Source organism: Marmota marmota, unplaced genomic scaffold (assembly GCF_001458135.2).
Source record: "Marmota marmota marmota unplaced genomic scaffold, marMar, whole genome shotgun sequence".
In the NCBI taxonomy this organism is placed as follows: domain Eukaryota; kingdom Metazoa; phylum Chordata; class Mammalia; order Rodentia; family Sciuridae; genus Marmota; species Marmota marmota.
This window is the reverse complement of record NW_026000026.1, coordinates 24,113,548-24,124,570: the sequence shown is the minus strand read 5'-3', so window position 1 is coordinate 24,124,570 and position 11,023 is coordinate 24,113,548. Positions and strand designations below refer to the sequence as shown.

Here is an 11,023-nt window from a genome sequence, read left to right as displayed (position 1 = left end):
TTTCTGACTCAAACTGAACTGGGCCTGGGAGGGAAGGTGTACACTGTGAGTGGCCTGACAGGGGCTCTGTGTCCCCTCCCCCTAGTTCCCAAACTGGAGGGCTGAGGGAGAGGTGCTCCTGCCCAGTTGCTGAGGCTGAGCTGCTACAGAGATAGTTCCAGCACTGGAGCCCTGCAGGGCCTGCAGCTGGGCCCTGTGGGAAGCTAGTTCGGTCACCTTGTCTGGCCCAGGGGAGCAGGCTGGTTGCACATGCCCACCCAGAGGCCTGCAGCCATTGCCTGCAGTTGTGCACACACAACACACTCCCAGGTCCTTGTTCTTGCTTCTCTTCACCATTATATGATCTTTTGGTAAGGGAAATTCAGCCACAGGAAATTTGAAAAATAAGGTAAAGTACTAGAGACATTTTCCTTTCCTAATAACTTCTTTATTTTGGTACTGGGGGTTGAACCCTAAATGCAGAGTAATAAAACTAACACCTAAATGCAGAGTGATACTAATGAAGGTACTTCCTTTATACAGGAAATCTCAAGGGTCAGAAGAAAATTAAGAGTGAGCTTATCCCATCGGTGATTCAATACAAAAGATTAAACGTGTGCTGTTAGGAGGAAAATATTCCAAGAACTCAGAGTTTGAGAGATGAGCTGCCTGGGACTCATCCCACTCCTGGAAGCCAGGTCACTCAGGGGCTTTGACCCTGTGAAAAAGCCTTGGAGAATCTGCCTGGTTACAATGGGAACTGACCTCAGACATCTCCATCCCCTCTTGAGAGAAAGTAAAAGAACCTCAGCAGAGATTGTAATCTTAGGTCTGCTGTCACCTAGTTCAGGTTTACTCCAGAGGTCAAATAACTCCAGGGCTGAGAAATTAAGATGATTCTAGGCTAGAATCTCCTGGTGTCTGTCATGAAAATGTAAATATTTGGGAGAAAAGGGTCTTCCTTCAGGAGTCCCAGATAGTACATGTCAAGGTGTCGCAGGCTGTCCGGAAAAATTACTGAGCAAATTAAATACTCATCTAAGGAAGTGAGCCACCATGAGCAAGTGTCAGCAGGAACGATAAGTGATTGATTTGGACGCCAGGACTTGGGCTGTTGGACTTGGCAGAGGGAGGCTGTAAAGTGTGATAGGAAACTTCTAAAGGGGGTGATGGAAGAAATGAGTGAAAAATAAGAGCCGAGGCAGGTGGTCAGGCAGATCTGAAGATAGATAGTGGAAATGACAGACACTGAAATAGCGCATCATTAAAGAGCAAGTTAGGTGAATTTGGAGATTACTGGCACATTACCATATGACTCCTTGTCACAGCAAGTCAGAGAGATGGAAAATAGAGTTGCAAGGGAAGTTGGGAGGGGATGGAGACAGGAAGTCACATGGCTTGGTTTTCTCAGTATTGAAGGAAATAGTTGATAATCATCTCAGGATGAGCAAACACAGCGATCTCGACTCCCCTTGGCCTTCTGGGCTTATTTCTTGCTGCTGGTCTTACATAAGGTGGTGAATTAGCTCTATCTGTCCTCACCCTCCATGCCTTGCTGGCTTCATTGCTAAGTGCCGGGCGCCCTCTGGTGGACAGAGCTGGGCCTGCTGCCTCTGCTGCCTCCATTCACTAGCCAGATTGCTATTGGGTAACCTGTTACTTAGGCCTTTCCCTGCGCACCAGTCTTTCCCCCTTCTCTCTCTCTCCCTCCCCCCCCCCTCGCTCTCTCTCTCTCTACACCAGCTTTTTATGAGGCTCCCTTCCTGCCCTTGAGTTCCGCTGCAGCTCTCTGGGCACTCCTAGGGAGTTCCAGAACCTGTCAGGATCCAACCTCCCTGAGGGTCAGTCTGCCCTCGACCTTGTGCTGGGCTCTTCCTTGCCATCCCCATCAGCAACTCCACAGGCCCAGGGACTACACTCTCTCCTGTCATAGTTGTCCCTGCCTCTCAGCTCTTTTCACACCCAATGGCAAGTAGCTGTTGGTGTCAGGGAGAGGATCCCTGCTATGTGACCAGAGCAAGGCACTTATTCCCTGAGCTTCTGTTCTTCTGCCGCTGGGGGATACTAGCAATGCCTCTGCCACTGGGGGGTCCTGAGGGTGAAATGTGGTGACATGGGTATTGCTGCTGGCACAGAGCCCTGTGCCCAGGAAGCCACTGTAAACATGGTTGCCCTCATGGCCTGATTCTCTTCCAATCTGTGTTTCCTTGAAGATTCATCTTTGCCTCCAGGACCCTGTGTGGAGCCTACCTATCTTGATCAAGTAATATTTGTTTTGAATATGACTTCTTGGGGACCCACCTCCTCCTTTTGGGGGGGAGGGGGACACCAGGGATTGATCCCAGGGATACTTGACCACTGAGCCACACTCCCAATCCTATTTTGTATTTTGTTTAGAGACAGGGTCTCACTGGGTTGCTTAGCGCCTGGCTGTTGCTGAGGCTGGCTTTGAACTCGCTATCCTCCTACCTCAGCCTCCAAGCCTCTGGGATTACCGGCAAGTGCCACCACACCCAGCCCCACCTCCTTGTTCCTTCTTATCCCTTCCTTTTGCCCCACCAAAGGCTGTGTCAAGGGAACTCAGTGAGCAGGTATCCGCCCTCTGCCCCCCCCTGCCCCCCGCAACTGCCTCTCTCTGAACTATAGGGCATTAGCCACACCTAGACCAACGCTCCCCTGGCTTGCCGCAGGTTTGCATGTGTGCAGGTGAGTTGGGTACAGGCCTGAGGGGAGTGGGGAGGAGGTGCAGGGAGCAGGTGAAGTGCCTGGAGTGCTCAGGTCTGTGGGACTCCACCAGCCCTCCACCTGGGTGTTGACACTAGTATAGGACATCTCATTATCCCCAGCACCTGCCACAAAGCAGGTCCCCAGCAACTGTCAAAAGGAACTAAGAGCCACTAAGAGCAATGGCATAAGCACATGGGTTGAGAAAAGAACTTGGCTCTGACCTACAGATGGAAGGCTGGGGAGGTGTGGGTGGTGGACATAAGCGAGACAGGGGCCTAAGCAGGGAGTGACCAAGGCTGTGGACGGCCTAGTCGGGCTGAGTGATTTAGGCAGAGGTGGCTACACAGATTGGAAGGGGGGCTCACTGGCCTTGAATGCCAGGAAAAAACCACACTTGATCTTCATGCTGAAGAAAGTGGAAGCCATGGAAGGGTCTGGGCCAGAAGAACATGGTCACCATGACAACATTCTGAGAGCCCCCTTCCCCTGCTTCTTTACAGGGAATGGCTCAAAGTGGAGCCGGAAGCCTACTCAGTGAAGCCACTGCTGCAGGTTGTGTGTGTTACAGTGGGGACAGCGAGAAGGTGGGCATCAGAGGGACCCACTCTGTGTCCCCACTGCCCTGACCCCAGCTCAGAAGTGAGTTTTTCTGTGACTGTGACTCCAGCCTCCTGTGTCGACTGCCCGCACCCAGGAGCTCCCATCTGGCTCCCCTTACCTGTCACACAGCATCGAAACTTCCTGGGCCTGGACTCACTCACATCCTTATACTGAGGGTCCTCCTGCACAACGCACTTCTTGCCCCGCCCCACCCCAAGGGCCAAGACCTTTGCCAGCCCTACAGTGTCCTCCAACAGCTCCAGGCTTTCAGTAAGGCAGGGAGGACTGCATTGTCTTAGAGAAAATTGTGCCGGGTGCCATGGTGCACGCCTGTAATCCCAGTGGCTCGGGAGGCTGAGGCAGGAGGATCACAAGTAGGATCACAAGTTCAAGGCCAGCCTCAGCAAAAGCAACGTGCTAAGCAACTCAGGGAGACCCTGTCTCTAAATGAAATACAAAATAGGGCTGGGGGTGTTGTCCAGTGGTTAAGCACCCCTGGGTTCAATCCTGGATGCCAAGAGAAATGGGGCTGGGGATACAGCTCAGTTGGTAGAGTGCTTGCCTCCCATGCACAAGGCCCTGGGTTCAATCCCCAGTACCACAAAAAAAAAAAAAAAAAAAAAATTGTGAACTCAGAAACCTGATAAGGTGCTTGGGACTCCAAGAAGGCACTGCTACAGGTTGTTCACAGTTGGCAGTGACAGATTTTCTAGTTTAAAGGGTTTGTTTTCACTACTATTTGTGAAATTACAACAAGGATCAAGGGCAGGATGATTTCCCCTGGACTGGCTTCTCTAACAAGGAGACATTGAAATCGGAGAGGAGCAAACCTCCCAAGCCAACCCGGTGCCGTGTGTGGCACAGATGCTGGCGACATGTTCTAGGAGCCACTGGGAGCCGGGGCAGGGTCGGGGGTAGCCTGGCACTGACCAAGGAGACACCAGGAACCCTACACAATGGGTCTTGGGCCTGAGCAGCCAGGCTGGTAGAGAGACTGACCCTCAGGAGCCGTTAGGGAGGAACTATAGGGAAGGCTGCTGGGGCGGGGTGCAGTCCCCGGAGCCGGTACCATCTGACCTGACATCAGCAGCTTTCAGGAACACTGGTAAAACGCCAGCCCCCCAGCTACCAACCCTGGCTCAACACCTCCCATGGCCTCCTCAGGATGAAGCACCTTTGGGGCCCTGCCTCCCCGGCTGCACCCGGCTCACTCCCCTGTCCCTGGCCTCAGCCCGCTGCTGGGCTTCCCTCAGCTTAGGGGGCCCCCGCCCCTCCCCCTCAAAGCCCAGGCGAGCCTCTTGGTCTGCCTAGAAAACTCTTGACCCCAAGACCCCAGACCAGGTCAGATGGCATCCTATGCTCTTGGGGTGCCACACGCCTCCCCATTTATAGGGAGTGTGTACCACCAATCCCTGCTACCCAGTCCCTTCCACCAAAGGGGTCCCTCTGTGACTGGTCCTTCTGTGACTTGGCCGTTATCCTCCTGGATCTGCTGTGTCAGGTGGCAGTGGTGGTGGCAAGCCTGGCAGAGGAGGTCCTGTCAGGCCAGGTCTTCCCCAGAAATCCGGCCAAGTCTCTGAGACCTGGGAAGTCTCTGTGGGGTAAAGCTACAACTCCCATCGGATTTTGGACCATGTCACTCCTTTTCCCAGGCAGGGCCCCAAAGCCAGGGTCCAAAGGACACAGGGGCCTGGACCAAGAAAACCTGTACCAGCTCTGGTGAAGCATCCACTCTGAAGGTGCGACACTCCAGACAGGAATCAGCTGAGGGTATTTGCTTTTTTAGCACTGGGGACTGAACCCAGAGGGACTCCACCTCTTAGCTACATCCCCAGTTCTTTTTAAAATTTATTTTGAGACAGGGTCTCCCTAAGTTCTGCCCAGGGTAGCCTCAAACTTGTAGTCCTCCTGTCTCAGCCTCCTGAGTAGCTGGGATTATAGGTGTGTACCACCAATCCCTGCTACAGGAATGGACTGAATTTTTTTTTTTTTTTGGTGCTGGGAATCCAATCCAGGGCCTCAGGCATGCCAGGCAAGCACTTTACACTGAGCTGCACTCCCAGTCTGGAATGGACCGATTTTTTTTTTTTGGAATGGACCGATTTTGAAGACAGGTATCCTGCCCTGAGTTTCTGGTCAGGGAGGCGCAGGATCCCATCACCACGAAGGAGAGAGGAGGCAACGTGAGAGGTGACTACTGCCTTTATTGCCTCTGTGCTGGGGTTGTGGGCTGGGGTTCAGAAGTCTCTGGGGACAGCAGGTGACTCTAAGCCCAAATTATTGCTACTTGACAAGGTCACCTTGGGGGCTTCCCCTAGTGCCCTGAGAATGGATGGGTTGTGAGCATGCAAATTATATGCGGACCAGCCCAGGTTCCTCCAGAGGTCTGTGGTGTAGCCTCAGGTGTTGGATGGAAGTCTGGTGCTGGCCCAGGAGGGTGATGGGGACACCCAAGTCCCTACCCCATACTGATCTGGCCCAACCTCAGGGGTTGAGGTTTGGGGGGTTGGGGGTCCCTGAGCTCAGCCCTGGTTCTGCTGCTGGTTGGGGAAGAGCAGAAGCCTGGCCCCAAGACAGCAGGAAGGAAGCAGGACGCCACTAGGCAGCCAGAGAGGGAAGGGACCTGGCTGATCACAACAACGCAGGGGCAGAGGGGACCAGAATTCACACTAATAAATAAGTAAATAGCAAGCAGCCCAGTCCCCGATCCCTGGGCTGAGCCTCCCCCAGCGGGCCAGGCCCTGGGGCTTCCAGGAGAAAGCAGCATCCTTGGTTTTAGTGTTGAGTTGACCAGTGCAGAAGGCTCTAGAAGGAGACAGGCAGGGCCTCAGGGTCCTCAGCTTAAGCAGGTCAGGCTCAGTTGTTATTCATAACCCACCAGGAGGCTGTGGGTCAGAGGTCGGGGGTCAGGAGCCATCAGGACCCCTTGCCCCCCGGGGGGGTCCCAGGGCTGTGGAGACTCTGTGGGCTGCAGCCCACCTGGGAAGAACACGGTGGTGAGGGTGTCTGGAGCCCGCAGGTGGTCGATGAGGATGCGCTGGAAGGCCTTGCTGCAGGGTGACTGCTGGTGCCTGGGGACAGCCGTGGAGGGGACCAAGGCTGAATCCATCTGCTCCAGGATCAGGGTCACCTGCTCTTGGGTCCCCCCCACCGCATTTTGCTGCCTGATTTAGATCCTGACCTTTCCCATAATGGCTGGGCCTCACTCTCCTCGGTAGAGGAGGTCAGAGTGTCTGCTTCACTGAATGTATGAGGCCCCGTATAGGGTGCACGTGGCACACAGCAACAGTGTTGCTCACTGAGCGCCTCCTGTGTACCTGGCATTGCATTCTGGTGTGTGTGTGAGAGAGAGGCTCTGGGAGGGGGCCTCCCGCTCTCCCTCCTCAGCTCTGCATTCAGGTCCTTACACATCGGATTTTGCCCCTGGAGGCTGGACTGCTATTGCCCCCATTTTAAAATGGAGGCGATGGGCTCAGCTAGCTTGGGTAGCTCAACTGAGGTCACACTCCAGTGATTGGGAGGGCAGGGCTTGAAGGCGGACCTGGCGCTCAGGCCACCTCAGAGTCAGCCAGCAGAGGACCACGTACCTTCTCCAGGAGGCTTCATCCCGCCAGAACTCGTACAGGCTGAAGGAGGCGCTGCCCAGCAGCTTCTGAGCGGATACACTGTGGCGCCAGAGAGACCAGGCCAGGCCAGGGCCACTGCGCCAGGCTTCACAGGACCCCGCCCAGGACGCCCAGCCCAATATCCCTCTCATGCACCCCCGCCCCACCTCAGCTGTCCCACCAGCTGGCAGAGACTCACTGCAGACAGTGGCTCTGGGCTCTGGTAAAGTCCACGTAGCAGCACAGGGCCCGGTGGAAGTCCTCCAGGGCTTCCTCTGCCACCTGCACCTGCCTCTGGGCGACGAGGATGTGCTGATGAGAGAGGCATCTGGTCAGCTGAGTAGGGCAGGCCCAGGGGGAGGACTCTGCCCTTCCTGGCCTGGGCCCATCCCACTGGCTCACACTGGGGTTATGTCCCTGCCGCCAACAAGCCCCTTGGCATCTCTGACTCTATCCTCCAAGATCATAGCCTTAACCCAACCATTGTCCCCCTGTTCTGCAGAATGCCACCACTTTCTTCTGCCCCCCTCGGTTTCTACCCACTGTCCCCCTCAGTTTCTATCCACTGCCCTAGATGTGACTTTCAGAAGTATAAGTGAACGAAAGCTAACACTGAGAGAGCAGTGGTTTCTTTTCTGTAGGATTTAACCCAGGGGCACTCTACCATTGAAGTATATCCTCAGCCCCTCCCCCTTTTGGCTAAATTGCTGAGGCTGGCCTCAAACTTGTGATCCTCCTGTCTCAGCCTCCTGAGTCTTTAGAATTACAGCATGTGCCACTGTGTCCAGTTAGAGAGGCAGTGATTTCTGCAGGATTATATAGCAAGGACCAGAACCCAGCACCTGCTGGCCAGACCTGGGGAATGGGGCACATATGAGAGCAGAGGGTGGGCTCCATAAAACCCTCACTTCCTGAGCACCCCTACTCCCTAGCATCCAGCAGCTTCCTCTGCCCAGGCTCACCGAGTCAGGACCATTAGCAAGGTCCTCTTCATGCAGGGGCTCCAGCCGGGGGGCCTGTAAGGGACACAGAATGGGGGCTGAGCCCCTGGCAAGTGTGCCTGGGTGGATGCCAGGGATGCTCCCCAAGGGTGCTGACCACAGGGCCACTCACTTTACACTCCAACTGGTCTATGAGCTCCTGGAGGCGGTTCACCTGGAGCCGCCACTGCATCTCCGCCTCTGAGCTCTGTCCTGGGGTGGAGGCCAGGCCAGGGTCAGCTGTGGGTCCCAGAGGCTGGGAGGCCACTGGAGCAATGGAGGAGCAGGCACTATGGACACAGAGGTGCCACGCCTGCCCTGGACCCCATGCAGCCAGGCCTCCCACCCTACCCCAGGCACACCTATGTCAGAGGAACCAGGAGACCAGGACGGTGACCGGCTGATGTTCCTCAGGGCCCTGCGTCCTGCCCGCCGGGTGCCACAGGGCCTGCTCTGCACTTCCACATTCTGTTCACTTGACCTGGGGAAGTGGAGGGTCAGCCTGCGGCTCCCAGACCCTCGGGCCAAGGACTCAGGTTCCCAGAGAGAACCAGGCTTGAGTGGGCAAAGGTCTCCTCAGAGCAGCTACCCCTCCTCACCTGCCCAAGACTTGGGGCTCCATGATGTGGAGCTATAGAATGTGATGACACCAGGGGTCTGGAATGCAGGGACAATGGGCATTCATGCACTGGACCCCAGGCTGGCAGAGCCCTCACATACCGCAGGCCACAGGCCTGGACCTCCAGGGTTTCTGACGCTCCTTCCAGTGAGCTCTGCAGAGCTTGCAGCTGGCCCACCGTCTCCCGCAGCAGGAAACGTGTCACAAACTGGTCCACCTTGGAGGCCTGCTCATACTCCTGGGGGCAGAGAGGAAGTGGACAGCATCTCTTGAGCCCTGAGCAGGTATTTCCGAGTGGTGAGCCGCCTCCCTGGTTGGCTGCCTTATGCCCATCCGGGTAACAGAGGAGTGTAAAGAGGGGGAGCTTCAGACCTGGCCCAAACAGTGGGGCACCGAGACTCAGGGCAGGGAGGGCCTGGACCCTTCCTTGTCCAGCCCTGGCCTCTCCTGCTGAGACTTGTGAGGCCAGCCCACAGGGAGCAGCTGGCAGCTGGGGTGCTGGGCCCTTTTGGATCTCAAATCCTCTTCCTCTTGGGCCCACCACCTTGGGCAGCATGGCTAGTGAGGCCCCGTCATAATCACACAGGGTGGGGCTGGTAGTGGTGGTCACAGGCATCCAAGGGCTAATTTGGCACATGGTGCAAGATGATGGTGTGATGTGGCCCCATATTGACCCAGCTGGCCCCAAACTTGCAATCTACATGTGTCCACACATGTATTCATTCATTCAACCTTGCCACCAAAGGTCACCACATGCTCTCTGGAGTTACCAATACAAGATAACCTGTTGACTTGTACACAACACACACACACCTGTGCGTGAGCGGGCACACACACAGGCCAGCACCTCCTCCCAGTGTGACCATGTGCCAGGCCCTGTGCCACCCACTTTGGGATTCTCAAAAGAGACTTCTCAACCACCTTCACCTTCCTGTGCCCTAGTTTCCTCAGCTATAAAACAGGAATGAGAAGTCTCATCCCACTGAGCTACTGGGAGCCTCCCTCGGTTAATTCCTACATAGGACTGGGCCCAGTACCCGGCACAAGAGTTTCAATACCAGGAGAACTGTCGACATTTTTGTCAAATATACTGCTAATAAGGAATCTGCCCACTTGTGACCCAGCAGTCACAGATGTCTTGAGAATTCCTCAGCCCCATATCTATTTCTCTCTCTCTCTCTCTCTCTCTCTCTCTCTCTCACACACACACACACACACACACACCCATGACGGGAGTCCTGGAGAAAGAGGGATGGAGTCATATTTTTCTTAGGCTAGTGTTTCTGTCTGCATGAAATCCTTCCAATGAACTCCCTTTCGGTGCTGAAGATGTTTGATCAGTTTCCATGACTTGCAATCAAAAAACTTAGCTGGCTCAAGCACCCACTCCGTGTCAGGCACTATCCTAGGAATAATTCCACTTAACCTTCATAACAATTTACAGGAACCATAACCCACCCTATTTTGCAGATGAGAAGATTGAGGTCTAGAGAGGTTGATTTCTTCCTTCAAGGTCACACAGCTAGTTAGTGACAGGGCCAGATTTCAAAGCCAAGCCACAAAAATGCCTTTCCACTCACCACCAAGCTCCTTACAAGCACTGTTTCATTGATGGTCATTTGCCCAGTTTTACAGCTGGGAAATCAAGGTCAGAGGTCACAGACAGTGTGAATGGAGCCCAGATTCACCTGGAGGTTCTGAGAGCAGGAGGTTGGAGTCCAGCTGGTGAGGTGGACCCATGAGGTCACAATGTAGCTTCCCTCCTATACCCCACCCCCCTGCAGGGCCCCAGGTCAGAGGGCAGGGCAGAGGCAGCATGGGCTGTGGCCCCCAGTGGTAACCAGCCCTACCATGGGAAACAACAGTTCCCACAAGAGGACCAAAGCACCCAAGCAGGCCCACAAGGAGAGGCCACCGGACATGGACAAGGGCCGGCGGAAACAGTTCTCCAGCCACCTCCAGCGGAAGAAGCCAAGTGTGAGTTTGGGGAGGTGGGGGAACAAGTAGGGGGTGGGAATAGGAAGTCCTGGACAGAAGGGGAATGCTCTAAGTGTGGGCCTGTAGGCAGAAGTCCTAGAGGGGTTACAGCATCCCTCCAGAGGACAGAGGTTCCAGAAGTCCACATGGGTGGGTGTGGGGGTCCTGAAAGCCCAGAAAGGAGGGCAAGGGTTCCAAAACCTAGAAGGGTCTACAAGATCTGTGAGCCCAGGAAGATGGACAGAAGTGGGGTTCCCCCGACCCTGGACAAAAATGGGCCTGGAGGTCAGGCATGGGGAAGTAGCCCTCGTTGGTACCACTGTGGCTGTGACACAGGGAATTCCCTTGTGCCCTCTCTCCAGACCGCAGGCTCAAAACATACCACTTTCCGCCTCTTCACCTGGGGAGAGGCCCTTGACCAGGCTGAGGTGGGTGAGAGCCCCAGGCATCAAGGCTGGAGGGGAGGCAGGGACCCCGGCAGTAGGTCGGTCTGGGCGGGTGAGGGCTTCCAGAGGGGATGGCGGGGTCCCGGCAAG

At 55.2% G+C, this 11,023-nt stretch overlaps 1 protein-coding gene across 4 annotated transcripts in view; it reads right to left on the bottom strand.

Annotated features, from left to right (window-relative positions):
• Window positions 1-5,490: 5,490 nt before the first annotated feature.
• Window positions 5,491-11,023, bottom strand: part of Necab3 (N-terminal EF-hand calcium binding protein 3) — a 15,857-nt gene continuing 10,324 nt past the window's right edge. Inside the window, exons 6-13 of one of the 4 annotated variants that reach the window (XM_048811100.1) lie at window positions 8,612-8,748; window positions 8,254-8,372; window positions 8,025-8,104; window positions 7,874-7,927; window positions 7,111-7,223; window positions 6,894-6,958; window positions 6,286-6,377; window positions 5,491-6,191 (exon numbers count right to left, since the gene is read on the bottom strand). In XM_048811100.1, the coding sequence (XP_048667057.1) occupies window positions 6,174-6,191; window positions 6,286-6,377; window positions 6,894-6,958; window positions 7,111-7,223; window positions 7,874-7,927; window positions 8,025-8,104; window positions 8,254-8,372; window positions 8,612-8,748 (678 nt within the window). In that variant the 3' untranslated portion in view covers window positions 5,491-6,173. Of the gene's footprint in view, window positions 6,192-6,285; window positions 6,378-6,893; window positions 7,224-7,873; window positions 7,928-8,024; window positions 8,105-8,253; window positions 8,373-8,611; window positions 8,749-11,023 lie in introns of all 4 variants that reach the window. The other 3 variants (XM_048811099.1, XM_048811103.1, XM_048811102.1) reach the window with 3 other exon arrangements.